Source organism: Cloeon dipterum, chromosome X, assembly GCF_949628265.1.
Source record: "Cloeon dipterum chromosome X, ieCloDipt1.1, whole genome shotgun sequence".
Taxonomy (NCBI): domain Eukaryota; kingdom Metazoa; phylum Arthropoda; class Insecta; order Ephemeroptera; family Baetidae; genus Cloeon; species Cloeon dipterum.
In genome coordinates, this window is record NC_088790.1 from 32,773,993 (window position 1) to 32,801,702 (window position 27,710).

General features: G+C 40.1%; 4 protein-coding genes and 1 long non-coding RNA gene across 6 annotated transcripts in view; 3 read left to right on the top strand and 2 right to left on the bottom strand.

Annotated features, from left to right (window-relative positions):
- Positions 1-17,225, top strand: part of TrissinR (Trissin receptor) — an 81,710-nt gene extending 64,485 nt beyond the window's left edge. The window contains exon 7 of the mRNA XM_065495152.1: positions 16,377-17,225. Within this exon, the coding sequence (XP_065351224.1) occupies positions 16,377-16,644 (268 nt within the window). The 3' untranslated portion in view covers positions 16,645-17,225. The remainder of the gene's footprint in view (positions 1-16,376) is intronic.
- LOC135946586 (integumentary mucin C.1-like) lies at positions 299-1,921 on the top strand. Its single transcript, XM_065494870.1, has 9 exons — positions 299-354; positions 588-606; positions 660-940; positions 999-1,208; positions 1,265-1,300; positions 1,357-1,484; positions 1,533-1,627; positions 1,691-1,706; positions 1,769-1,921. The coding sequence occupies exons 1-6, from the start codon at positions 316-318 to the stop codon at positions 1,438-1,440; spliced, it is 669 nt and encodes a 222-aa protein (XP_065350942.1). The 5' UTR covers positions 299-315; the 3' UTR covers positions 1,441-1,484; positions 1,533-1,627; positions 1,691-1,706; positions 1,769-1,921.
- Positions 2,852-13,777, bottom strand: LOC135946614 (mucin-2-like). 2 transcript variants are annotated; one of them, XM_065494907.1, is made up of 14 exons: positions 13,649-13,777; positions 12,785-12,866; positions 12,552-12,726; positions 12,319-12,494; positions 12,166-12,267; positions 11,970-12,112; positions 11,767-11,917; positions 11,261-11,712; positions 10,990-11,199; positions 10,895-10,930; positions 10,712-10,838; positions 10,572-10,663; positions 3,095-3,110; positions 2,852-3,032 (listed from the first exon to the last, which is right to left on the bottom strand). In XM_065494907.1, the coding sequence occupies exons 1-14, from the start codon at positions 13,685-13,687 to the stop codon at positions 2,938-2,940; spliced, it is 1,896 nt and encodes a 631-aa protein (XP_065350979.1). In that variant the 5' UTR covers positions 13,688-13,777; the 3' UTR covers positions 2,852-2,937. The 2 variants fall into 2 exon arrangements, with proteins under 2 accessions (XP_065350979.1, XP_065350978.1); XM_065494906.1 differs by lacking the exons at positions 2,852-3,032; positions 3,095-3,110 and adding exons at positions 10,251-10,430; positions 10,493-10,508.
- LOC135946616 (transmembrane protease serine 9-like) lies at positions 5,681-8,973 on the bottom strand. Its single transcript, XM_065494908.1, has 14 exons — positions 8,900-8,973; positions 8,043-8,124; positions 7,816-7,990; positions 7,583-7,758; positions 7,430-7,531; positions 7,235-7,377; positions 7,025-7,175; positions 6,670-6,968; positions 6,400-6,609; positions 6,306-6,341; positions 6,123-6,249; positions 5,983-6,074; positions 5,904-5,919; positions 5,681-5,853 (listed from the first exon to the last, which is right to left on the bottom strand). The coding sequence occupies exons 1-14, from the start codon at positions 8,936-8,938 to the stop codon at positions 5,768-5,770; spliced, it is 1,734 nt and encodes a 577-aa protein (XP_065350980.1). The 5' UTR covers positions 8,939-8,973; the 3' UTR covers positions 5,681-5,767.
- Positions 17,226-24,872: 7,647 nt separating the features above from the next.
- On the top strand, positions 24,873-25,664 carry LOC135946067 (uncharacterized). Its single transcript, XR_010575484.1, has 2 exons — positions 24,873-25,083; positions 25,505-25,664. It is a non-coding gene; the product is annotated as an uncharacterized LOC135946067 (long non-coding RNA).
- The last annotated feature ends 2,046 nt before the right edge of the window (positions 25,665-27,710 follow it).

The following is a 27,710-nucleotide window of genomic DNA, read 5'->3' on the forward strand; positions in this document are numbered from 1 at the left end:
TATTTTATATTTTTTTGTCGAAATGAGAAATGATTGACATAGCTACGAACATATATCAAAAATATATGGCGCGGATATATAACTCAATGTGGTTGAAGTGTGTCACATAATATATCATTTTATGCAGCCGTGAGAACTTGTAGTTGTTTAGGCAACATGATGTTGAAAGCCCAACGTAGACTGTACTGAGATTTATTCGTTTTCCAACCAATCGCGGAGATCCACAGGATATTTTCCCAAGTGGTACAGGATGTGAGTCCTGTATAAATGCCTGGAGAGTTTGTGCGCTGGCACTTTCAACAGAACACACACAGGATGACTGGACTTCAAAGAAGCATTCTTTTCGGACTTCAGGTAAGAAGACTTTGATGTTTATATCGTAGAATCACCAAGTAAATTAGCTTGATACGATGTTTGGCGCTGATTTTGCCACAAATTTAGATTCTATTCAGTTTTGGGAGCAACTTACATATTATTCCGAATGCTTTCCGAATTTTCGGACACGAAGTTTTCGCGAGTGGTCCGATTTAATAGCGTTTGCGAAGAAATATTTGATTATAACAAACTTATCTCGATTGATTTTAAAGATCCTGGTCCTGTTAATCGGTAAAACAAATTATATCTAAAAAATACAATGCACGATTAATATTCGATTTTAGCGCTTGATGGTGGAGTAGCCAACGCTGCCGCTACCAAAACCAAACGCGTCACTACTACTACCACCAAAAAACCCACTACAACCAAACCCCCAACTACTACCACCCCAAAGAAAACCACTACTACTAAACCCCCCACTACTACCACTACGAAAACCACCACAGGAAAAACCACGACTACCAAACCAACCATCCCAGGCCAAACCACGACTACCAAACCAACCACCACCATACCAACAACACAAACTCCCAAAATTCTACAATGCACATCAGTAGATTTCATGGTTTTCTGCTTTCACCTTAGACTGAATTGCATTTTGTGATGATTTTTCTTTTTTGCAGAGTTTGCAGAACAAGTGCTGCTCTCCGCCCGCTAACAATTTGCTTGCGACCTCATACAACAAGACAATAGAAACCACTTGCCAAAACTTTGGCGTCGACAACTCTGTGTTCAACGTTTTTGTCCTCAACAAGCTGCAAAATATTCTGAAAAACAACACCGTGAACCGAACCGATCTTTTCAACTTAGCAGCGCAACTCGGCCAATCTGCTGTTAGGAGAATACCATTCACACTTACACCCTTGCCAATTGTTTTTTCTCTTTTCAGTGCTACATTGAATGCTACCTCAACCAATCCGGAGCTGTATGTCGATGATCCAGAAAAAGCTATTCAATATATGACAGTAATATTTTTCTTAGATTGATAGCAACGGAACTATTAGTGTTGATGCGTTGACCGCCCTGCTGATCGCCAATCAAGACCCCAATGGCCCCTTGGGATAAAATTATTAAAAGGGTAGTTGGCCAGTGCTCGGACGCGATGACCCGTAAAACCATTAAATGGCAAACAAACAGATTTTAGAAATAATTTTCAGAGTTGTCTCTGACGGCAATCATTCCACCTAGCCTGATCGGTTGCAATGTAACCGGTGGACTCATAACGCAGTGTGTTCTAGCTTCAATCGTTGATGTAATTATTTAAATTTAAATTACTTGGATTTTTAACTAATTTTTGAAATCAATCACAACGCAGCAATGCCCATCTAGAGGTACTTTTATTACAAGCTTATTTGAGCCAAATTGTTGATTAATTAACATTATAATCTTTCAGTAACGAGCGCTGCCTGCGACACTGACTACGCTCAGTATAAAGAGTGCACACAATTGCTCTCGATCAGCTAGAGCGGTATATAAGGTGTTAAATGCCTGAAAATCTGTGTATTTGGCGCACAATTGGCAAATAAATATACGATATGATTGGACGAACAAATCGTTGAATTTTATTTAAAAAAAAAAATCAAAATACAAAAATCTGGTAAACCTGAGGCGTGGAGGATGGGGTTGAAGTATCCCGTCAAGAAATTGGATATTCGACTATGACATTGGATGTTCAAAAGAATCTATCATCTGTATATCCTGAAGGATTTTCATTTTTTTTTAATATTAATTCTGTATTTATTCTGGATGAACATTGATACACACAACCCAACAGGCCTACAAAAGAGGCTAAGTTGGGACAGGGTGACATAAAATATAAAAAGCAAATCATGCGTCTATCGCAGCGGAAATTGCCTTCAAAATTAAATTTATTACCAAAGTACACGGTGGCGCCATCTGTTAGCAGCTTGGAACACTAAGGTCTTATATAACTGATGTATTTTAGAAGAATGATTCAACATAATTGAGGCCTTTATTTCTCGAGTGGCTCGTTTGTTTTCTTTTCAAAGACGTGCGTATATGCTTGTTTTATTTAACGTCTATACTCTGCCAACGAAAAAATAATCGTTCATATCGTGCTTAAGAAGGCTTTACGATTCTTGGCTGACTGAAAAGTCTCCATTAATGTGGGTCACTTGGAACGCAGTGCAGGGAGGTGTTCATGTCGTTCCTGCTGTGCAACCTTGCGTACCACACGCGCAAAATGTGGCAGGTGCGTCTTTTGAGCGCCGAGAACATGGTCTACTACCAGCTCTTCACGCCCTGCACCTTCCTTATCATATCCCAGCAAGAAATTGGATATCTTTCAGGATAACCAAATGATATCCGGATGACATACTTTAAAATAGCAAATAATATGTTAAAGTCGGATATCCAATTTCTTGCCGGGATACTTCAACTCGGCACTCAACCCCATCCTCTACGCCTCAGATTTATCAGATTTTTGTATTTTTATTTTAAAATAAAACTCAGCAAGTTGTTGGTCAAATCAAATCGTATATTTATTTGTCAATTGAGCGTCAAATAAACAAAGCTTCCGATTAAAAAAGGAAAGCATGCATTTTACACCTTAAATGGAGTATTCGCAAATGCGCTGATGATCAATTGTTTGCACTCATCATAGAGGGCGTAGTTAGTGCTGCAGGCAGCGCTCGTTACTGGAAGATTATAGTGTTTATTAGTAGTTCATTTGGCTCAAATACGTTTATAATAAAAGTACCTCTATTAGGGCATTGCTGCGATAAGTTTGATTTCATAAATTAGTTAAATATCCAAGTAATTAAAATTTAAATAATTACATCAACGATTACTGCAAGAACACACTGCGCTATGAGTCCACCGGTCGGATTGCAATTGAGCAGGCCAGCCGGCACGTATTGCAGGGGCACCTCTGAAAATTTGTTCTAAAATCTGTTTGCGAGCCATTCAATGGTTTTACGGCTCATCACGTTCGTGCATGTGCTAACTGCCGCACTAATAATATCATCCCAGGGGCCGGCGGGGTCTTGATTTGCGGTAAGAAGAGCGGTCAACGCAGCAACATTAATAGCTCCATTGCTCTCAATCTAAGAAAAACAGAACTGTCATATATTCAATAGCATTGTCTGGATCATCGACATACAGCTCCGGATTGGTTTAGGTAGCATTCAATGTAGCACTGAAAAGAGTAAAAACAATTGGAAAGGGTGTAAGTGTGAACGATATTCTCCTAACAGCAGATTGGCCAAGTTGCGCTACCAAGTTCAAAATTTCGTTTAGGTTCACGTTGTTGTTTATCAGTATGTTCTGCAGCTTGACGAGGACAAACACATTGAACACAGAGTTGTCGACGCCAAAGTTTTGGCAAGCGGTTTCTATGGTCTTGTTGTAAGAGCTAGCGAGCAAATTATTAGCGGGCGGAGAGCAGCACTTGTTCTGCAAACTCTGAAAAAAAAAGAAAAAGTCATCACAAACTGCCGTTCAATCTACGGTAAAAGCAAAAAACCATGAAATCTAATGATGCGCATTGTAGAATTTTGGGAGGCGGTGTTGGTTTGGTAGTAGTGGTTTTGCCTGTGGTGGTTTTCGTAGTGGTAGTGATCGGGGGTTTAGTAGTAGTGGTTTTCTTTGGGGTGGTAGTAGTGGGAGGTTTCTTTGTAGTTGTTTTTTTGGTGGTGGTAGTAGTGGTTTTTTTGGTAGTGGTTTTGTCATCTTTGCCTACTACACCATCAAGCGCTGAAATCGAATTTTATTCGTGCATCCTCATTGTTTCTATATAAATAATGTGCTTACCGATTAACAGGACCAGGATCTTTAAAATCAATCGAGATAAGTTTGTTATAATCAAATATTTCTTCACAAACGCTATTAAGTTGGACAACTCGCGAAAACTTCGTGTCTTACAATTCGGAATAATATTTTACTCCCAAAACTAAATGGACTCTTCATTGATATGCAATGTAACCAAAGTTTTTTTCCCAAAATCAGCCCGTACTAGACGCCCAAATATCGTAACAAGCCAATTTACTTGGTGATTCTACGTTATAAAAATCAAAGAGTTCTATTTACCTGAAGTCCGAAAAGAATGCTTCTTTGAAGTCCAGTCATCCTGAGTGTGTTCTGTTGAAAGTGCCAGTGCTCAAACTCGCCAGGCATTTATACAGAATTCTCACATCCTGTCCTACTTGGAAAATATGCCGTGGAGCTCTGTGATTCGTTTGGAAAACGATTAGATCTCAGTAAAATATACGCTGGGTTTTCCACATCCTATCCGAACCTACTAGAAACAGCTCATGTCGGTAAAGTAAAATATATGGCACACACTTTAACAAAAATGAAATATGCTCATGTCACATACTTTTGACATCTCATTTCAGTACAAAATGATATATATTATGACACACTTCAACCAGATTGATGTATATATCCGTGCCATATATACTTTTGATATATGTTCGTAGCTATGTCAATCATTCCTCATTTCGAAAGTGGAAACCTTGCTCTAAAATAAAATTGTCCACTTCCTGCTCGCGCTGCTCTAAAACTCACGAGCGCTGTTACTTTTCTAGAAACAAAATGTGACGTTTAAAAAGAATCGTCATGCATGGTTTTCTGAGTAACTGTTATACGTTATACATTAGAATTAGGTTAAATAGAAAAAATTAAATGGCGATTAACGAAAAATATTGATTTTAAGGGTTCAGACCATTTCGATTTAATTCTACACAGCTTAATGAAAGAATTTCAGATACCAGAGTAAATCGTAAATTACGTCTTTAAATATTTATTCTTGATTTGTTTGTGCAAAATACATACAAGTTTTCATCTTTGTATACTGAGGTAGTCGCTTTATTTATATTCCTTCGGTTTAGGGACTCTTTCGAAGGAAATTTGGGACATTCGAGAGGTCGGAAATGAATCAGGTTTGTTTGATTCGGCGCCACGTTCCCTTCATTCACCAAACTTCCAATGGAAAGGGAAACTATCATAACGCGCTCAACAGGCTTTACGATCATTGCTGGCTGAATGAAAGAGCTCAATTGATGTCTGGCCAGTTGAAGCGCTGCGCAGGATGGTGTACAGGTTGATTTTGGTGGTTTTGTCCTTCCTGCTGTGCAACCTTCCGTACCACGCGCGCAAGATGTGGCAGGTGCGTCTTTTGAGCGCCGAGAACATGGTCTACTACCAGCTCTTCACGCCCTTTACATCCCTCGTCATTTATTTCAACTCGGCACTTAAACTTAACCCTATCTTCTACGCTAACAAGTTGTTCAGGTTTGTCAGATTTTTTGTTCTTATTTTTGATTAAAATTCAACAAGTTGGGAGTCCAATTATATCGTATATTTATTATCAATTTGTTCACCAAATATACAAAGTTTCCAATTAAAAGAAAGAACATAAGAATTTCACTCCTTATGGACCGTTCATGAGTAGATCAACGAGATATTTTTTGCACTGATCAAACAGAGCGTAGTCCGTTTTGCAGGCAGCGCTCGTTACTGAAAGATTGGAAGTTTATTAGCAGATAATTACGATCAAAAACAATTACCTTTTGATGGACATTGCTGCGATGTGTTTGATTTCATAAATGAGTTAAAAATTCAAGTAATTCTAATTTAAATAATTACGTCAATGATTGTTCCCAAGACACACTGCACAATGAGTCCACCGGTCGGATCGCACTTAAACTGGCCAGATGGCACCTCCGGCATGGGCAACTCTGAAAATTAGTTCTTAAATCTGTTTGTGAGCTATTTAATGGTTTTACTGGTTATCAGGGACGTGCACTTGCTAACTGCCAAACTTATAATATCATCCCAGATGACATTTGGGCCTTGATTTGCGATCAGCAGAGCGGTCAACTTATCAACATTAATAGTTCCAGTGCTATCAATCTTAAGACAAAAATTATAATTCTCATAACATAGTTTTTTCAATATCATCGACGTACAGCTCCGCTTTGGGTGAGGTAGCACTCAATGTAGCACTGTATTAAGTAATAAAAAAATTGGCTAGGGTGAAATATTTTTCGACATTGTCCTCACAATAGCTTTGCCGAGTATCTTTGTCAAGGTAGCGACATCGTTTACGTCAACGGTGTTGTTTTTTAGTATATTTTGCAGTTTGTTGAGCACAAACAAATTAAACACGGAGTTGCCGACGCCAAATGATTTGCAGGCGTTTTCTATTGTCTTGTTGTACGAGCTAGCGAGCAAATCTTTAGCGGGCGGAGAGCAGCACTTGGTCTGCAAATTCTGCAAAAAAAGAAAATAGCCTCACAAAATGCCGTACAATCTGCGGTTAGAGGAAAAAACCTTGAAATCTGTTGATGAGCATTGTGGAGGTTTGGGAGTTGTTGGTGCCTTGGTTGTTGTAGGTTTCTTGGTTGTGGTGGGTTTGGTAGTGGTGGTTTTTTTGGTGGTTGTGGGTTTGGTAGTTGTGGTTTTGGCGGTGGTGGTGGCTTTGGTCGTGGTTTTTTTGTTCGTGGTGGTTTTGGCAGTGGTTCTGGTCGTAGTTTTGGTTGGGGTGGTGGTTTTTGGTGTGGTAGTATTAGTTGGAGGTTTTTTAGTAGTGGTGCTGGTGGTGGTAGTGTTGGCTACTCCGCCATCAAGCTCTGAAATCGAATATTAACCATGCAAAATTTGCCAATGTTTCTGGAATTGCGTTCACCGCTCATTTTGTTGGTAACCCAGGAAACTAATCCTGAGACCCTTGCGTACACGGAAGACGTGTTCTGGCAAAAATCGCCTCCCCACGACACAATGCCGATCTGGACCCAAGCAGAGCCATTGTTGTAGACAAGAGCTCCGCCACTGTCTCCCTGATGTGATTAAATTTTAGCACAGATAGCGGTTGATATCGAAACTCCATAATATATACGTTGCAGTCTGCTTGATCTGCGGCTGGCGCTTTTGCACATAACATCACGTCCGAATAATACCCTTCGCCGTACTCGGCTGTACAAGACGCGTCAGAGGTGACTGAGAGAGTTGCGTACTTCAGCGTGTTGCTTGTCGTTCCGTCTGATAATTTTAAATATATTATACCAATCAATGTGCTTTTCAACGAGCATACTGCTGTCCGAAATTCGGCCAAAGCCGCTGACGTTGGCCCTCGTGCCAACCAAATTAGTGGACGAGAGTAAAGGTTGGGGCAGATTGATCCATTGGATATTGCCTTATAATGAATTTAAATACACATACAGAGCTTTGATTTTTATAAATATACTGGTAGGAGTAACTGGACTATCAAATGGAAGGAGGGAAACGTCATTTTGTCCCGTATTATAATTGAAAGATTCGTGGCAAATAGGAGCCGCAATGGTTATCCTGATGGAGCCCGCGGTTGGTGTATTTCTGTTGACTGTGCCGAGCACGATGTCGTGCTTGTACAGGGTTGTCGGCCTGCAGACTCGTTTTGTACAGATTCCATAATTTTTGTACCAAGAGTAAAATATTTACATAATGCAGTGACACGCAGACATGGCGTACTTGGCCGCGATCAGCGAAGCACCGCACAAGTAACCACCGTTCGTCCCAATTTTCGTCAGGTCCAACCATGCATGCCACGGGAACATCCCTGCATCAGCCTGCGACCCCCCGATGATTTGAGGGCTAACATCTCCATTCTCGTTCTCTATCAAAATTTGAATTAGTTTTATTTTCATTCTATTGTTGACCAATCGAACTTATGTGCATTGGATGGTGCCATTTTCCATTTCCACTCGAGGAGTCGTCTGTTGCAGAAACAGCATTCAGCAGGCACAGGATCTTTAAAATTAACAAGTGGATTTGATAGGGATTTTTTATTTTTTATTCGGGGCAATCTCATCCCAAATGAAACACGGCTGTCTAGAGGGTTTGATTGGACTTCAACTAATGTTACGGAGGAAACGGTGCTCCAACTACTATCGGCGCTGGATGGGCACCTTTGCTTAGAGTTCGAGCCACGGTTGAACCGGATGGAAGCTTCCGCTATTCGCTAACTTAAGCTTCAACCAGCGGTAACTTCATTTTCATAATGAAAACACTTAATTTATTTGATGATTAAGGGAAATTAAGGCCGCCTCGTGTAACAAAGCGAGATGTGACGGCGGGAAAGTGCGTGACACGCCTCCCCTCTTTTGGTTTTTCTCCTAACTTAAAATTTTATGTTTTCACATGATTTGGAAACTTCACATTGAGATCTGTCTGAATGTGTGAGTCTTTCGTTTGGGGAAATGCAAAATTTAAGTGAAAATTGCGGTTGCAAAATCCCTTTGAGAATTCTCCATTTTAAACATTGCAAACTTAAAGACGATTTTTTTTTAAATTTACATTGCTTCCTATGTATTTTTCAACCGTTCTTAAGACCTAATCTGTATTTGTATAAAATGTTTTTGCGGGGAAATTTACTTGAATCCAGATAAAAGTTTGTTGTAGCCCAATATTTGTTAAAAAATGACATCAAATGGGAGAGCTCCCAATAAAATTGATGGGCTTACACGGGACTCATTGGATTCTACGTTATATAAGTTATAAAAGTCAAAGAGTGCATATATATCACCTGGAATCCCAAAAAAATACTTCTTTGAAGACCTCCCATCCTGTGTGCTCTGTTGAAAGTGCCAGCGCGCAAACTCGCCAGGCATTTATACAGGATTCACATACTCTCCCACCTGGGAAAATATGCCGTGGAGCTCCGCGATTGGTTGTTGGTTGGAAAACGAATAAATCTCAGTGCAATCTACGTTGGGCTTTCCACATCCTGTCGCGTAGACACAGCAGGTTTGACGTCTCACGTAGACATAAAATAATATATATGACACACTCAATAAATTTGAAATGAAATCATAAATGTTCGTAGCTGTCACTCATTTCGAAAGATGAAACCTTGATTTTAAAAATGAAAGTGAGCTTCCTGTTTGCGCTGCTCTGAAAGTCACGAACGCTGTTACTTTTCACGGAATAAAATATAAAATCCAAAAGCAACGTTTTCATGGTTTTACTCTTGGTTAACTATATTTTAGAATTAAGTGAAATAGTAAAAAAATTAATGGTTGTGGGCCACGAGAATTTTGATTTAAAGAGATTAACCTTTCGTCACAGTGAAAATCTTTGACGCAGCCTCAGAGTAAAGCCTAAATTTTGTAAAAATGAAAAATGAATTTTATAAAGGGACATTTAAGTGTCACTACTGAAAGATGTGAGCGGTCGGAAATGAATCAGGTTTGTTTGCTTTGGCGCCGGACGTTCCCCATCCAATCAACAAACAGCACTTGTGTGGCGGTCACGGCTTTTCTATGTCCATCCGACCACATCAATATTCAACCGAGCACGTCTCACACCAATCAAGCTTGCAAATTGAAATCTTATTGGTATTTTGCCATTGCAATCCAACGACTGAAATTGCCATCCCTGCTATTTGTCCTCTAGAAAATACAAATATATATCAACTGATGCAAATTTTAGACTTTGTGGCTTCAGCAAATCGCGGCCTCTCTTTCTCGAGGCGCTCGTTTCTTTTCATTTCATTAACGCGCATTTTTGCGTATTCTCTGCCAACGGAAAGGGAAAGTTTCCAGAGGCTTGAAGATTATTCCTGGCTGACTGAAGAGGCTCCATTTATGTTGGGCCAATTAGAGCACGGGTGGTGTACATGTTGATTTTGGTGGTTTTGTCCTTCCTGCTGTGCTATCTTCCGTACCACGCACGGAAGATGTGGCTTTTGAGCTTTGAGCACCGAGAACATGGTCTACTACCAGCTCTTCACGCCCTGCACCTTCCTTATCATATCCCAGCAAGAAAATGCATATCCTTCAGGATTACCAAAGGATCAACCCCATCCTCTACGCCACCACGTCTCTCAGATTTGACAGACTTTATTTATTTTTATTTAAAAATAAAATTCAACAATATGTTGGTCCAATTATATCGTATATTTATTTGTCAATCGAGCGTCAAATAAACAAAGTTTTCAATTAAAAAAGGAAAGCATGCATTTTACACCTTAAATGGAGTATTCGGAAATGCGCTGGTGATCAATTGTTTGCACTCATCATAGAGGGCGTAGTTAGTGCTGCAGGGAGCGCTCGTTACTGAAAGATTATGATGTTTATTAGTAGATAATTTAGTTCAAATAAGCCTATAATAAAAGTACCTCTAGATGGGCATTGCTGAATTGTGATTGATTTCATAAATTAGTTAAATATCCAAGTAATTAAAATTTAAATAATTACATCAACGATTAAAGCCAGAACACACTGCGCTATGAGTCCACCGGTCGGATTGCAATTAAGCAGGCCAGCTGGCACGTATTGCAGGGGCAACTCTGAAAATTTGTTATAAAATCAGTTTGCGAGCCATTCAATGTTTTTACCGCTCATCACGTTCGTGCACTGGCCAACTGCCATAGAAATAATATCATCCCAGAAGCCATTGGGGTCTTGATTTGCGATCAGCAGGGCGGTCAACGCATCAACATTAATAGCTCCAGTGCTATCAATCTAAGAAAAATATTATTGTCATATATTGAACAGCTTTTTCTGGATCATCGACATACAGCTCCGCTTTGGTTTAGGTAGCATTCAATGTAGCACTGAAAAGAGAAAAAACAATTGGCAAGGATGTATTAAGTGTGTACGATATTCTCCTAACTGCAGATTGGCCGAGTTGCGCTGCCAAGTTTAAAATTTCGTTTAGGTTCACGTTGTTGTTTATCAGTATATTCTGCAGCTTGACGAGGACAAACACATTGAACACAGAGTTGTTGACGCCAAAGTTTTGGCAAGCGGTTTCTATGGTCTTGTTATAAGAGCTAGCGAGCAAATTGTTAGCGGGCGGAGAGCAGCATTTGTTCTGCAAATTCTGCAAAAAAAGTAAAAGGCGTCAAAAATTCCGTTCAATCTACGTGTTAAAAGCAAAAAACCATGAAATCTAATGATGCGCATTGTAGAATTTTGGGAGGCGGTGTTGGTTTGGTAGTGGTGGTTTTGCCTGTGGTAGTAATGGGGGGTTTAGTAGTAGTGGTTTTCTTTGGGGTGGTAGTAGTTGGGGGTTTGGTTGTAGTGGGTTTTTTGGTGGTGGTCGTTTTTGTAGTGGTTCTGGTTGTAGTTTTGGTTTTGGTGGTGGTGGTTCTTGGTGTGGTAGTAGTTCTGGTTGTGGTTTTGGTTGTGGTGGTGGGTTTTGGTGTGGTACTGGTTCTGGTTCTGGTTGGGGATGTGGTTCTTGTTGTGGTAGTAGTTCTAGCTGTGGTTTTGGTTGTGGTGGTGGGTTTTTGTGTGGTAGTAGTGGGGGGTTTAGTAGTGGTTGTAGGGGCAGTGGTGGTTGTGGTGACAACCGCCACGGTGGTGGTAGTGTTCGCTATTCCACCATCAAGCTCTGAAATTGAATATCAATCGTGCATTTTGTCGCCGTTTCTAGAATTGCGTTCACCGCTCATTTTGTTGGTAACCCAGGAAACTAATCCTGAGAGCCTTGCGTACACGGAAGACGTGTTCTGACAAAAACTGCCTCCCCAGGACACAATGCCGATCTGGACCCAAGCAGAGCCATTGTTGTAGACAAGAGCTCCACCGCTGTCTCCCTGATGTGATTAATTTTTAGCACAATAAGCGATCGATATCCAAACTCCATACGTTGCAGTCTGCTTGATCCGCGGCTGGTGCTTTTGCACACAGCATAACGTCCGAAAAAAACCAATCACCGTACTCGGCTGTGCAGGACGCATCGGAGGTGACTGAGAGAGTTGCGTACTTCAACGTCTTGCTTGTCGTTCCGTCTGATAATTTTAAATTGATTTCACCGCAATCAATGTGCTTTCAACGAGCATACTGCTGTCCGAAATTCGGCCAAAGCCGCTGACGTTGGCGCTCGTGCCGACCAAATTAGTAGACGAGAGTGAAGGTTGGGGCAGATTGATCCATTGAATATTACCTTATAATTAATTTAAATACACATCCAGAGCTTTGATTATTATAATTTTACTGGTAGGAGTAACTGGACTATCAAATGGAAGAAGGGAAACGTCATTTTCTCCAGTATTATAATTGAAAGAATCGTGGCAAATAGGAGCTGCAATGGTTATCCTGATGGAGCCCGCGGTTGGTGTATTTCTGTTGACTGTGCCGAGCACAATGTCGTGTTTATATAGAGAAGTCGGCCTGTGGATTCGGTTTTTACAGATTCCATGATTTTTGTATCATGAGTAAAAAAATTACAAGATGCAGTGACACGCGGACATGGCGTACTTTGCAGCGATCAGCGAAGCCCCGCACAAGTAACCACCAGTCGTCCCGATTTGCGTAATGTCCAGCCACGCATGCCATGGGAACATCCCTGCATCAGCCTGCGATCCTCCGATGATTTGAGGGCTAACATCTCCATTCGGGTTTTCTATATATAAAAGGTTCAATGAAGTTTGAATTTATTTTATTAAAATGAACAGTCAAACTTATGTGCATTGGACGGTGCCATTTTCCATTTGCGCTCGAGGTGTCATCTGTTGCAGCAACAGCATTCAACAGGATCAGGATCTTTTAAATTTAAGTGGAATGATAGTGACATTTTATTTTAAATTTTTTTAAATTATAAGCGGAAGCTCCCATCCGGAGCAGCCACATCCCGGACAGGCTCCAAAATGTACAACGACTGTTTAGAAGGGACTTTGACAAAATTTAAGCTACAACCGGTTGCTAATTGTAAGCGTCGCCCTGAAGCCGGACACTGGCAAACGCCTAATAATGCTAAATGGGCCGTCAGGGTAGTCGTGTCCTCGAGTCTCCGCCTGACTCGAGGCAGTGGTGGGAAAGTGCGTGACACGTCTTTGTTGACCAATCAGATGGTTTTGAGAAATTTCCAACGCTTGACCATGTTTTCTCGCAAGATTTGGAATGCTCTGATTGAGATCTATCTGATAAAGTGAGTCTTTCTTTGGGCAAATCCAAAAATTCAGTGAAAATCGCGATTACAAAATTCCTCCATTTAAAACAATGCTAACTCTGAGGCGGATTTTCTCGTTAATTTCCAGCGCTTCCTATCTATTTATTTAATTCTACGTGTGTTTAAGGATTTGACGGAGGAATTCTTTTATCGAGATAAACGTTTGTTATGACCCAAAATGTCTTCAAAAACGTTATCAAATTGGACATACATAATGAGCTTACGGGACTCATTGCAGGAAGCCTAAATCCAAATAAAAATGGCCCTTTCGTATTCTTGCAAATGCAAGAAAATCAAACGTCAGCCAAAATCAGCCCGTATAAGTCCCCCAAGCGAATTTAGGTGGTGATTCTACGTTACAAGCATCAAATGTTACCTGGAGTCCGAAAAGAATACTTCTTTGAAGACCACCCATCGTGTTCTCTGTCGAAAGTGCCAGCGCAAAAACTAGCCTGGCATTTATACAGAACTCACATCCTGTTCCACCTGGAAAACGTGCTGTGGAGCTCCGCGATTGGTTGAAAAATTAATAAATCTCAGTATGTATAAGTCTACGTTGGGCTTTCCACATCCGGTTCGCGTAGACACAGCAGGTTGGACATCTCACGTCGGCATAAAATAATATACATGACACACCCAATAAATTTCAAGTATAACCGTGCCATATATTTCAGATAAATGTTCGTAGCTGTCACTCATTTCGAAAGATGAAACCTTGATTTTAAAAATAAACGTGAACTTCCTGTTTGCGCTGCTCTGAAAGTCACGTACGCTGTTAATTTTCACGACACAAAATGTAAAATCCAAAAGCGACGTTTTCATGAATGAATGACTGGTTATTACTCTTGTATTGATATTAGAATTAGAGGTTAAATAGTGTAAAATAAATAGAGGGCCACGAACAATTTGGATTTTAAGGGTTCGAACCTTTTATTTATGATTTAATATTTATTCAAAATAAATAAACATTTTAATTTCTGTAACGAGATTGTTGCTGCATTTTTACTAATTTTATTAAGGGACTATTTCTCAGAATATTTGGGGTATTTTAGAGGCCTGAAATCAATCAGGTTTGTTTATGTCACGTTCCCAACATTCAACAATCGGCACACGTGTGGCAGTCGCGGCTTTTCTATGTCCATCAATATTCAACTGCGAGCACATCTCGCACCAATCAGGCCGACAAATTGAAATCTAATCGGTATTTTGCCTTTGCATGCAAACGACCGGCAGTAATTATTGTTTGATTTATCTGCCATTCCTGCTATTTGTCCTCCAGCAAACGTAGGTGTAGTTCAATTGTTGTTTGATTTATTCATGGTCAACTGATTGATACAAAAAGTTCTAATCTTTCCGTTGATATAGAAACCGAGGCCAATTTTAGAACATAATCGCGGCCTTTATTTCTCGAGGGGCTCGTTTGTTTTCATTTCATAAACGTGCGTTTTTGCGTATTTCTACTCTGCCGCGACGCGCGGAAAGGGAAACTTTCATAACGCGCTCGAGAGGCTTTACGATTATTGCTGGCTGACTGAAAAGGCGCCATGATTGCCATTGCACTCCGCATTTAGCTCCTCAATAAAGAGAGCTAGCGCGCGGTGGCGGGAAAACAGAATTTCACCCTCGTGCAATGAAAACCCAAGTTAGCGCTTTGTCCGCGCGGCTCCAATGATTCGTAACGAGAAATCGTTTGTTTCTTGTTGTTGAAATAAACTCCAGTACACTGCACTGACATTCAATGGTATTTTATTTTCTATCCGCTCTCTATAATTAAAACTTTTTAATTAAAAAATAAGGGTTAAATCCATCCCTCTAACTAAGTAAGGTGCAGCAGTTTTCTAATTGGTCCGCGATGAACTTTCTTTGCTGAACGAAATAAATCACCTTGCATTCTCTAACTTTTCAGCCGGCTTTCTCGGAAATTCACTCCGTGTCAGAGCGAGTTTAGCAGTTGTTTGGTTTCACTTTTATTTAGTTGAGCAATATCTCATTCGCTCTTACGAACGGTAAAAAGAGCATAAAAGACAAGCAATCAGTATTGTCATTGTTCGCCACTGACAATCCAATTCTAACAGTTACAATTTACTCCTTTGTGTTGAGAACAGCGACTCTCTTTTTGTTGGACGCAATGAAGGAACATCGGCCGTCCCTTTCTTTTATCTCGTCCGCTTTGCAACGTCATGTTTTCTTGCTTTTTTCGGGTGAATTATATGACAGTTTCCACCCCTGATGAGTTTTAAATTGCAGTAAATGAGCGAGACTGCGGAGTAAGTTGCAAAAACAAACTCCTGACGAGATATAAAATTTATCTCAAGTTTGCGCAAGGGGTAATTTAAACTTTGCTGTAGCACGCAAGGACTGGAGATTCGCAAAACTTAGTTGCTCATAATTTAATTTTTACCTTAATAAATTAAAAAATAGCAGAATCGAGATATATGGCCCATCAGGGTGTTTCCTGAGCCCCCTGATGACTTCCAAAGGATAAAATTCTCTAGAAAAGACGTAATATTTAACGAAGAGTCTGGTAAACTTTGGTTTTTGACTCTACCATCTATAGAAGCAGAGTTATTAATTTTTAAAGTATAAAAAACGTGATTTGTGACATTTTAAATTTTTGTTTTTGGGGCCCACGCGGGGCCCTATGGGTCAGATTGCATCGATTTTGATACCAGTCGATGCCCCTTGGTAGGGCGCGTCCACCCATATGCAATTTTTTTAAAATCGGGCAATTCCTCGAATTTTTATGATTTTTTTAAGGCCGAATTTTCGAAAAATTCGAACTTTTCATTAGATGGTTTTATTTTTGTTTAAATTCAGCTGTTTGCCCGATCGTCGACCACGACCCCTCATCAGACAGGTCTTAAACCGGGCTTTGACCTGTGCTACCTAAACGACCTTTTTCAGGGTAGCCCGACCTGAGATCCTCTTCCAGGCCGTTTTTTAATGCTTTTTTAGTACTTCCGAGCACATTTCCCCATACTCGGCGTCAATTCTTCATCCTTGCCAGTCCCCGACCTTCCTCAGGTCATGCACCTGAGGAATATTTCCAAGCCCATGTAATCCAGACGCCATTTTTACGTAACTAATACCGTATTTTCCGACAGTTTCAGGCGAGCGATGCGTCGCAGACTGCGTCTGATGTGCCGCGGCGGCGTGGAGGTGTGTCGTCGGAGCCGGCGGCGCCGCCAAGGCTCACCGACGCTTTTGGTGCGCGGCGCCGGGAAGGCGGGCTCGACGTCGACGCGTTCGTCGATGCGCGCCAACAACGCGGTGCATCAGCAGGTGCAGCAGCAGTCGCTGGTGGCGGCGTGCAGCAATGGCGGCGGCGGCGGCGGCGGCGGCCAATCGCAGCAGCCCGAGACGGGCGTGTGATGCTCGGCGCGCGTGGACGGGCGCAGGAAACGCGTCACCTTCGTCGTGGCGTCGGCCGCCACCCAGGGCCACTCGATCTGATCGCGAAACAAAGACGTTCTCGAAACTTGTCCGTTCGTACCTGACGCGGGGGAGAGGGCAGAGGGGAAAACACACGCTACGCAACGGCGCACGCAAACGCAACGCTCACCACGCGACGCTGCGTGCGCATACTCAGGCTGGATGACATGTGCCTCTTTTGAACCTTGCCACGCCATTTGAATAAGGCGTCTCTTGGTTTTTAAGTTTCCAACTGATGGCGCCACCGATTTAACCTTTTTTTGTGAATTATTGGTCGAAAATTTTTAAAGAGCGTCTTTGAAGGAGATTCTGAGCCCACCAATCGATTCCTCAGGGTCGAATTAGTTAGAATTGATATTTTTCCCGTTCAAAAAGTGCAGCGCAACGAGCGAACTTTTCCCGCCAAAACTCAATTAACGTATTTGCGAGGACCGCGCATGCGTGAGAGCTGGTTTGAGCACTTGCAGAGAGACCACCTGTACCAATGACTTCTTTGTCAGATCCAGTCAGCTCTCACGCATGCGCAGTCCTCGCAAATACGTTGATAATATTTTGGCGGGAAAAAATTCTTACGTTGCGCTACCCTTTGGGGACGCAAAAAACATCTACTCTACCTAATTCGACCCTCAGGAATCGATCGGTGGGCTCAGAAACGTCCTCAAAGTTGGTCTTTTAATTTATTTCCAATATCGAAAGAAAAATAACAGTTTATTAATTTTTTAGACATTTTCTCGCAAAAAAAATGATGGACATGATCTTTTCTCCTTTTATTTGATTTCATAAAACGGTCCCTTTTAATTTTAAATGACGTGAAGTGTCAAAAGAGGAATAATCCGCCTTTCGAAAGACTATTTTTGGAAACGCTTGCGACGAATAAGTTTATAAATACGCTGGAATGATCGTTAACTGTTGCCACTGCTGTTTTACTATAATTTTTACTTCCGTCTGCTTTTTAGCCAAACTCTGTAGAAAGCAATTTCACCGTCTTTGTGTCGCAAAATGTAATGAGATTTAAAACACTTTTAAAACAAAATCCATTTTTAAAAAGTGAAGAGAGAGCTCGTTTATGATTATTTGTGAAATAAAAAAGAAACAAATGTTTTAAAAGCTTTCGCGAGAAGTTTCCACATTCTGTGTAAATAACAATTAGAGTTGTGATACGGTAAGTCTTACTGTACCGTAAATCACCAGGAAATAAAAGGCTTTTTCTCCCTGTTACTCGAGTTGCAACAGCCGGCCCCGTTTTCCAATTTTCTTTTTATTTCCACGGGCAGAGCTAACGTAGACAGAGTGGCTGTGATTCGAGAATATAATAGCTGCTGACACTTGATTTGGCCGACTGACGAGATGGAAATTCAAATTTTCGCTGCACGACGGGCGCGAGTGGCTTCGATCGCCTCCAAACCAACTCCGAAGAGAGCGACCGAGCTCCGATTCTGCAAGGGATGTGAAAAATAGGAAAAATTGTCCACTGGTTGTTCTTCATTCCATTGACCTCTGAAAAGTTGCCAAATGCCATTATTTCGATTTTTATTTACTTGAGAAAAGCGAGTTGCGGAGTTTGTACGACAAGAGTTGTAATATCTTCTTGCTGTGTACGATACATTTATAGAAACTTATTGGATAGTAATTTCTTATGACCCCAGCACAAGTTGCAAACACTTGTGGTTTACAGCTCTGCTCAACCTCTACCTTTGAAAGGCAATTTAATCTGCAAAATGCTTATAATAAGTCCTTGACACATCATTCACTCATGAGTTTCTCGGTAAATTTATGAATTTCCGAAGTTCCAAGTTGAAAAGCGATCAAATATTTAAAGACCGTCTCTGACGAAGTTTATGAGCTCACCAATCGATTCCTGAGGGTCGAATTAGGTTAAATGGACGTTTTTTCCGTTAAAAAAGTTCAGTGCGAAGTGCTAACTTTTTTCCCGCCAAAACTTAATGAACGTATTTGTGAGAACTGCGCATGCGTGAGAGCTGGCTGGATGTGACAAAGAAGTCATTCGTACAGGAGGTCTCTCTGTCATGTGCTCAAACCAGCTTTCACGCATGCGTAGCTCTCACAAATACGTTAATATTGTTTTGGCGGGAAAAAAATTCGCACGCCGCACTTCAATTTTTTAATGGAAAAAATGTCAAATTAACCTAATTCGACCCTCAGGAATCGATTGGTGAGCTCAGAAACTTCGTCAGAGACGGTCTTTAACTATTTCCCAATTGAAAGAGATATTTTTCACATCCCTTTCTTTTGCTCGATATCCATCCGGGGAGCGAAACCATTATTTTGCTGACTTTATCTCGATGCAGCTAAGAATGTTTATATGTGATGTTTAGGGTAGCGATATACGACTGTAAATAAATACGATGCCGACTGTTATCTGCGCCGGCAGCGAGAGGGAGAAAGAGAGAAAATAAAAAAAAGAAAGGCAATGCGATAATAATAATAATGCGAGGGTCCGGCGCGTGCGGTCGGGCCGGGCTTTGTGCAGCCAGATCCGGATATAATAACGAATATATATATATACTGTAATATAGTCACGCTGTTCCACAAAACGACGAAAGAGGCTCAATTATGTTAAGTGTTATTCGTAGCAAAGTTTACGGCGTGGATACATTTTACCGAGAACCCTTGCGCAGCGGCGTTTTCGAGGGGAGCAGCAAAATGTGCTTTGATCCGTGTTTCGCTCATCCACTTTTCTGTTCTACGTGCGCTCCATTATTATTCTACGCAGGAATTGTTAATTTCAGAAGCCAAATTTTCGGTTTGTTCCATATATGTATGAGGAAAACGGACTGAAAATAGATTTTCCTCCCATTTTACTCCCAAAATGATTAAAAAAACCAAGAAAAAAATAAATAAATGGATAATGGATCTTGTTTGGTGGTTTCAAAATACTTTCTAAAGAATCTGATTGGAAACAAATTGGATCAAACTGTGAAAGGACCAAAATAGAATTGGTTAAAACTTTTTTCCATTAGCCGTGCGCCTGCTGGCAGCGACGTTATCCTCTCGAAAGACAATTTTACGGTAGTATTAATGTATCAAAATGTTATTTGACATTTTTCGATCTCGTCGTGTGTAACGAAACGTGCTCTGTATATAACATACAAATTGAGTCATATTTTAATGTGTCCATGAGCGCAAGAATAAAATGCTGAAGAGATTTAATCGTTCAATTTCCTGAGTTTTACTGCAAACGCATTCCCACTCGCAGTTCAAAGATACTTCATCATCGAATTGTTTCAATAAAACTCCTGTTTTAAACCCTGACAGAGGTAGAAATAAAAAAATTGGTGAATCGACCGTTAGATGGCTCATCTGGCTGATTGAAATGCAACAAAATACGCAGGAATGAAATTTTTAGGTCGGCACGCCTCTTTCTCGACGCTTCTGATTGGCCGCTGGACTGTCTACCGATTGGCCGCCATTATTTCAACGCCATTTTGACTTCTGGCCGGCGGGAAAACCAACATACATGGCAATCTGGACCCCGGTGGAAATTACGACTGCGCAGAAGGTTTTAAATTGGATCACGCATGCGCAGTGATGATTTTTGGTATTCCTATGAGATTTTTAAGCAATCTGAACATACTGCGCATGCTTAAGATGCGCACAAGTTTACTGCGCAGCTTCAAAATGGGCAAATAATAAAGTAATTACAAATTTCAACGCCATATTCGCTTCTGACCTGCGGTAAACCAACACAGATGCGCAAAAAATTAGGTTTGGGAGGTGTATTTAAAAATTAAACAATGAATTGATTTTTAGCCGCATGGATTACAAATTTGCATTGGACCGCAAGCTTCTAATTGGGTCAAGTAGGAAACAATAGAGGTACCGCGAAACTAATCCCGTGCACACTCCATTAGGCGCGTTGCATAGCTGATGCAAATTGATTAACACGGCGCGGGGGTAGGATGTCGGAGCCGAATTGCACGTGCTAAGCATCAGCAAATTGGCTGGATACAATTTTCCAGTCCCGCGGGACACGAGCGAGCGGGAAAGCGAGGAGGACTGAAAGACGTACGGACTGGGCCTCCGCTGGCTATAACTTATTGAAGTGATATTCACGACGACGCGGGCGCGCGACAACTCGAGCGGAAAAGGTGCGGTCGAGATGAAAGCGCAAGAAACGCTCATCCTTCACCCTTCATTCGCCGCGGGCATGTCACCGCGAGAAAGAGAGAAAGAGAAAGAGCAGTTGATTTGCACCGCCGTCACTTCAATGCTGCCATTTTCTATTCTCTATAATATATTTCCCAGACCGCACTGGAAATCATTCTCCTTTGGAAATATCTTCAGGATGAACACAAAGCAAAATAAATTAATTTTTTTACTAGGGTCTAGGTTGCGATCTGTGCTGGTTTTCCCGCCGGTCGGAAGTCCAAATGGCGACGAAATAATGGCGGCCAATCCAGTCAGCCAATTAGAAGCGTCGGAAAAAGGCGTGCTGGCCTAATATTTTCATTCCCGCGCATTTTGTGACATTTCCATTATAGCCTTTTAACTGTCGATTCGCCAATTACCCGGTTAGGAAAGAAATAACAACAAAAATATTCAACTTTCCCGCCATATCTGCACATCGCGTCAATCCAGACCATGGTACGCAGCAAATAATTCGAGATTGATCCGGTTTACCTGCGCTTTTGTTGAGCTTCTTAACTGGCTTGACGTAATTTCATTCTAATAAAAAGGATATTTATAGAATAGATTGGCTCTTTAGCTCCTCCTCAGATAATGAAAACTAGTTCGAGGCATTTTGATTGGCCATTAAATTAACTTGTAGAATAATTAGACAAGCACGCGAATGCGAATTAGTGATAAGCAGAATATCGTTAAAATTTATCGGATATAGTTGGCAGAATAATTAAATGGCCATGCATAATCTAGCTTTTAATTACAGTTCTAAATTAAAAAAATAATGAAGGAAAAGTATAGAAATCTCACGTCCTAGAGAAATAGAAGATGATAGCCATGAGAATGGCAATAAATTTAAAAAATCACAATCGACAAAAGTGAAAAGAAACTTTCTCGGAGCCGAGTGTGAGTGATGGAGTGGAATATTTATTACGGCAGCTAAAACTAAAGCAAGAATAAATGTGTGGCGTTATCGAGAAGGCCGATTGAAGGCCAATCTGGCAGAAACTTTGGTATATTCTCGTCGTGGCTAAGAATCTCATCCTAACTGTTCCCTGGTGCGACACACGGGATTGCATTTTCGCTCAAGGAAGACAGGCAAGCAGTAAACTGGAAATTTAATTACAATTTCAAGCCTGCAGCGTTGCTCTCGCGGCTGCAGCGCTGGTTGCATGCTAAGCAAGCCGCAGCTAAAATGGCCTTTCCACCTTCCTGCTGCAGCCTTGCGCTTGATGAATGGCTCTAGCTGCACGAGCCCCACTAAACCTCCGCCAATATTTACGGGGCGGTGCGAAAATGGGAACTTTTATTAAGAACATGACACTGCCTAAAAGAAGAAAATAATATCCGAAAAGCAGTTTAAATTATTATCAAGGGGGTGGTAAAATCACGGGTCCACGTTGAAGCTGCGCAGTAAACTTGAGTGCTTTTAAAGCATGCGCAATAAGTTCAGTTCGCTTATAAATCTCATAGGAAGACCAAAAATCATCACTGCGCACGCGTGACCCAAATTGAAACCTTCTGCGCAGTCGTAATTCCCACCGGGGTCCGAGTTGCGATCTGTGTTTGTTCCCGCCGGTCAGAAGTTAAAATGGCGTCGAAATAATGGCGGCCAATCCGGAGACAGTCCAGCGGCAAATCAGAAGCGTTGAAAAAGGGGCGTGCCTGCCTAATAATTTAATTCCCGCGTGTTTTGTTACATTTTAAATCAGCCTGTTGTGCCATCTAACGGTCGATTCTCCATTTACCGGGCACATCAGCTGTTTTAAAGAAATAACAACAGAAAATATCTGAAAATAAATCATTTTCGTATTTGCGCGTCTGTGTCGCACGTCCCTGGCGGAGAAAATATTAAATCACACGAGCGAGAAGCGGTGATATTTCTTGCCAGGGACGACGTGGCGATGAAATGAAATTTTACGATTGGCCTGGCTGATGCGCGGCTCTCTCGTTAGAAATGCAAACGCACTGCTCGCGACTTGTCCTTTTATACTATTATATATATCCCGCCTGCGGTCGCCGATGCACTTCCGGACCGAGAAACGTGCAAACAAGGCGCGCGCGTCAATATGTGCTTTTCTTCGTTCTGCCCCACTTTCTCGTGAAAAAACAACTTTCCTCCGCGCGCACTCATCAACGGAAGTTATTTTAAATATTTCATGAAATCCCCAAAAAATTAAAAACAAAGCCCATATTCAAAAAGTTGCGTTTTGAAACTAGTTCAAATTATTTTAGATATGTAGCGGTACAACAACGCGGTCCTGCTTTTTGTTGGAAGCCAACAATTGTCGGCGGTTTGAATTATTGTAATTTTGCATTATTGTTTAACAGCAGAAAGATGACTTTAAAATAAGAATTCAGTTTTCGTCCGTCAGCCACACGGTGCTGACGTGATTCGTTTAATTGTGCAGAACCCGATTCAAAGGGGTGAGTCCAACCGTCAGTTAAACTAAACAATTTATTATTGTAAACCATTTCAGTTCTGGTATTTGATAAAGTATCCGATCGGATTTCCAACTGTAAACCAATAGACCAACCAAATTCGTAAATCTGAATTCATCGGTCTTCATCATTTTTATCCCTCTTCATTCCCCAAAGATAATTTTAAAACGAAACAAGAATTTTGCCAAAATTCCAATGAATGAATGAAATGAATAGCACACGCGTCGTTCTTATGGAGTAAACTGGCCAGCATTAATTAAAGTTACACACCGAAGGGCCCTGGACTCAGGTGGAGACAGCTGGCTTTTGGAAATCACCCTTAATGGGGGTTAAGATGAGGGATCGTTTTTTTTTTAATCTGCCTTTTGTTGACTGCTAATGACACGATAATTGGCTCTCACTGTACAGAAGGGTTGGAAACAGCCCTCCAGTTGCACAATATTTTGATAAACTGAGATTAACAGAGTAAAAATATGAGATGTTAATCAAGGCAGAAATATATAAGAAAAATAAGCAGGAACGAACAATAATAATTATTTCTTGTTTGTTATTGCCGTAAAATTTAAATATTCAATTAATTAAATTACATTTTTTCATGAAAAACATTAACTTTAGTTTAAATGTCATAAAAAGGAACAAAATGTTTAGGGTCGATGCTTGCCACGCTATATTACAGATTAATACAGCAAACCAAGCCAGACTACCCGCATAAAAAAATATAACCCAGGAATATCCGGAATAATCTTAGATTAATCAAAATTTACCCGAAAAAATTAATCCAAAAAAATGATCCAGGATGAATACTGTATTAATCGAGATTAATCTATGAAGGTTTAAGATCAATCTAGAGATTAATCTAAAAATATATCCTCAGATTATTCTTTGGATCATTCTGAGATTAATCCAAAAAAATAATTTTTGGAATTTTCTTAGAATGAATCTAGATTAACCTTAAAATGTTTTAAAGTTAATCTAGAGATTAAATTACAAGAATATCCCTAGAATAATCCCAAAGGGGAAATTTGAATATAGTTAATAGAATATCCCCAGATTATTCTATGGATCATTCTGAGATGAATTCTCAATATTTTTTTAATGTTCCTAGAATATTCTTTAAAAAACCCCTAAAAGAGAAGAACTTAGATATTTTTCTTACAATTAAAAACATAAAAATAAGTATGAAACATAATTTAATCAAGAAAATGAACTGCCATACTGTTAAATATTTTGAAATCGTTATCACAAAAATTATTTTTTCTCGCAAATATTTTTTAATTAATGCGATGGATTCAATTTTTATATTAAAACCTAACAAATTTTTCATTATCTTAACACAAAATTATGATGCCTTTATTTTTCAAAGTATCTGCCCAGATTAAAAAGGGTAAACATCATAAATGCGATTGAATAAATTAATTTCTTAACACAAGGAGTCTTAATTAATGCTACCGACAAACGGGCCAATTTGAATAAAAAATCAGAAGGACAAAAAAGGGTTAAAAGGGCGATTTTAGTGTGCGCGTGGTAGCGGCGGCTGCACATGCATGCACGCACTTGCATGGAATGCCTGCTGCTGCTGCCTGCCTCTGTTGTGGAGCGGGGGAGGGGCGACGGGCGGTGGCAGCAGCAAGAGACTTACAAAATCCTGCTTCGCTCTCTTTGTCTAACGCGTCAACGGTCAACCGCCGTTCAAATCGAAGTTATTAACGGACGCAGGACGCCGGACGCCGCCAATGAGGGACATCACGGACGTCCCGCGGACTTGGACGGATGGCCTGGGATCTTACGGTTAACAGGGTAAGTCTCATTTTATAGATTAGCGTCCAAAGAAATAAGAACAGATCGCGCAACTTTCAAATCCAACGGATTTATGGTAAAATTACACTTTTCGCCGCTACTTGTACGGTTTTCGCCACCAATATTTTGATATGGGATCCTCTCCAGTCCCAAATGTTCTTAATTAGAACCCTATAAATAAGTTTGGGTGGCGGAAACTGTAAATCGGTGATGAAAAATATAATTTTTCCATGTAAATCGCGGTCGCTTTTTTTGTACGCTTACGAGAATTTGTATTACACATTCTGATTCAATTGGCTTCGCATGGAAAATGGAAAAATATTTTGCATGAACTTTACATACTTCTACCTTCCATTTTCCAAGCAAAGCTGATTGAAAAAAGCTTTTATTTTTTTTTCTACGAGTCGCTCCCTTTTTTTAGCTTCAAGCCGTCCGCAGATGTTTTGCACGACGGGAAAAGATACAATCGTTTAAGTTCTGCAGTTTGGGCTTCAAGATTGGCGGTGCTGGCATCGAATGAGAGAAAATTTTGTACCTGATATGATGAAAAACCAATAAATTTTAAAAATTTAACTAAATAAGTTTGTAATTATTTAAGTAATTCCCAATTAAATCGCAGTTATAACATATTTTGAAATATTCTAGGAACAATCTGAAGTAATTTTAAAAATAACTTAGGGATAATATTTGTCACACTTAATATTGACCTTAAAATAATATTAGATTAACCAAAGAATGTTCCAGGATGATCAAAAAAGAATAATCCTATGTAAAGATTTGATACGCTAAATATGAATCCCAGATCAATCCAAAGATTAATCCATAAGTATATTCTGAGAATGTTCTAGGATCATTCTTTAGAGCTTTTTGAAACAAACCCCGGCAGAATAATCCTGGAACATTCTAAGGATATTCTCTTAAATTAATCTACAGATTAATCCAGTATCACGAAAAACCGTATCATAAGTTCATATATAATTAATTTTTTAGATTAATCCTGGGCGAAATCGGTATATTCTTAGAACATTCTCAGGTGATATTTTTTTATGCGGGTAGTTATACCAGAAATTCGGCCCAAAATATATGCCTGACGTCCAACAACTCGTTGCATTTGGGTGGAAATTTTCTTTTACATTACTTAATTTTTGACAAGTTAAAATTCAGAGTTTATTGGCAGCTCTGTAAAAACAGTAGTTTTCTCTTGTTTTTAAAATCAATTTATCGGAGGCCCGGGAATTTATTGAATTTATACACAGTTAGCAAATTCAAGAGTCTATTATTACCATTACTTTTTAATTTGGTGCGCCTTCAATTGGCCCTTTGCTACTGACGAAACGATAATTTGGCCGGCGCGGCGCAGAAGGGTTGGTAGTAGTTGCCCTTTAATAGAGCTGAGAATTTCAGAAAAATACTCAATACCTAACAACAAATTACAGCATTTCGAGACGGAAAAAATAATAGGAAATACAATTTCCTGAAATTATCTCGATAGTTTAAGTTAAAATTAAACTTTGTCTTCTAGCGCATGTAATAATTAAAGGAATGTGTATGAGTTTCAATTAAATTGAAATTATGTGAGTTAAGAGTAAAACCGCATCTTCTTAAAGAGGAATGATACTGGAAAAGCCTGGAAAATGCTTGTTGCCAATGCATAAACTCATCCCTTAGGATTCAGTTGAAGCCTAAATTGACCTAAGGAGCGCTGTAATTTTTTGAGAAAATTGGCTGGAAAGTTACCGTGCTTTTCAAATGGCAATGGCTGTCTCCTTACTTGAAATCCGATTTAATTTCAAAAGCAAGAGTTTCCCCAATAAGTGGCAGACACCGTTGGACAGATCTCGACGAGACGAATCGGAATATGCCAAGAAAATATGTTCCAGCACTCTACATTTTGGAGAAAATTGGCAAAATTTGAATTTTTATTGTAGGAAGGTCAGTTTTTACTATTGCAAATTGTTGGACAAATTGTTTATCGGTCAATTGTTTAAGGCATCCAACAATTTAAATAATTTTCAATTGTTGCCCAGTATCATTCCACTTTAAAAAATGAATTTAAACTAAAAATCTTTGATACTGATGCAGCTGTTCCGCAGTTTAACTATCCATATTATTTCAATAATATCGAAAAATTACAATAATTCAAACCGTGGACAATTGTTGGCTCCCAAAAAAGCAAAATACCGCGCTGTTGTCCCGCTACATCCATATTATTCACTACAAAAGGATTTTCTTCGGAAAATTAATTATCTGATGGAAAAAAACAGCGCAATAAATATTTTATTGTCAAACTAAATTATTTCCACATCTCTGCACACAAAAAAGACAAATTTAAAAAATACAGACAACATTGAAACTTAAATTGAGCAAATATTTGATTCCTGTGTAACGAGTAATTGTATATCACTCGTTTAATTTCTTGTATGATTGATATGTTTCGCCATCTGAGGGATATGTTTGGAAATATTTGTAATTCACTATTAGAATGTTTGTGAGCCGGCAAGAGCGAATGCTCAAGCCTGGCATTAGGAGTGCGTGTCTGGCCGAGTGCAGCACGTAGCTCATTGAAGGTGGAGTGGCCACGACGGGCCATGTCCACGAATGACGCACGCTTGATGCGGATCTGCGTA

Excerpts from the sequence above, each read along its gene's own strand:
- LOC135946614 (XM_065494907.1), bottom strand. The coding sequence starts at position 13,687 with ATGGGTGGTCTTCAAAGAAGTATTCTTTTCGGACTCCAG. Across the intron at positions 12,113-12,165 it reads TGGCCGAATTTCGGACAGCA|ACGGAACGACAAGCAAGACG; the intron begins GTATGCTCGTTG and ends TAAAATTATCAG. Across the intron at positions 10,931-10,989 it reads CGCAACTCGGCCAATCTGCA|TGCTACATTGAATGCTACCT; the intron begins GTTAGGAGAATA and ends TTCTCTTTTCAG.
- LOC135946586 (XM_065494870.1), top strand. The coding sequence starts at position 316 with ATGACTGGACTTCAAAGAAGCATTCTTTTCGGACTTCAG. Across the intron at positions 941-998 it reads GCACATCAGTAGATTTCATG|AGTTTGCAGAACAAGTGCTG; the intron begins GTTTTCTGCTTT and ends TCTTTTTTGCAG. Across the intron at positions 1,301-1,356 it reads ACCTCAACCAATCCGGAGCT|ATTGATAGCAACGGAACTAT; the intron begins GTATGTCGATGA and ends TATTTTTCTTAG.
- LOC135946616 (XM_065494908.1), bottom strand. The coding sequence starts at position 8,938 with ATGGGAGGTCTTCAAAGAAGTATTTTTTTGGGATTCCAG. Across the intron at positions 7,759-7,815 it reads TCTGCGTGTCACTGCATTAT|GCCGACAACCCTGTACAAGC; the intron begins GTAAATATTTTA and ends ACGAGTCTGCAG. Across the intron at positions 6,969-7,024 it reads GGTTACCAACAAAATGAGCG|AGCTTGATGGCGGAGTAGCC; the intron begins GTGAACGCAATT and ends ATTCGATTTCAG.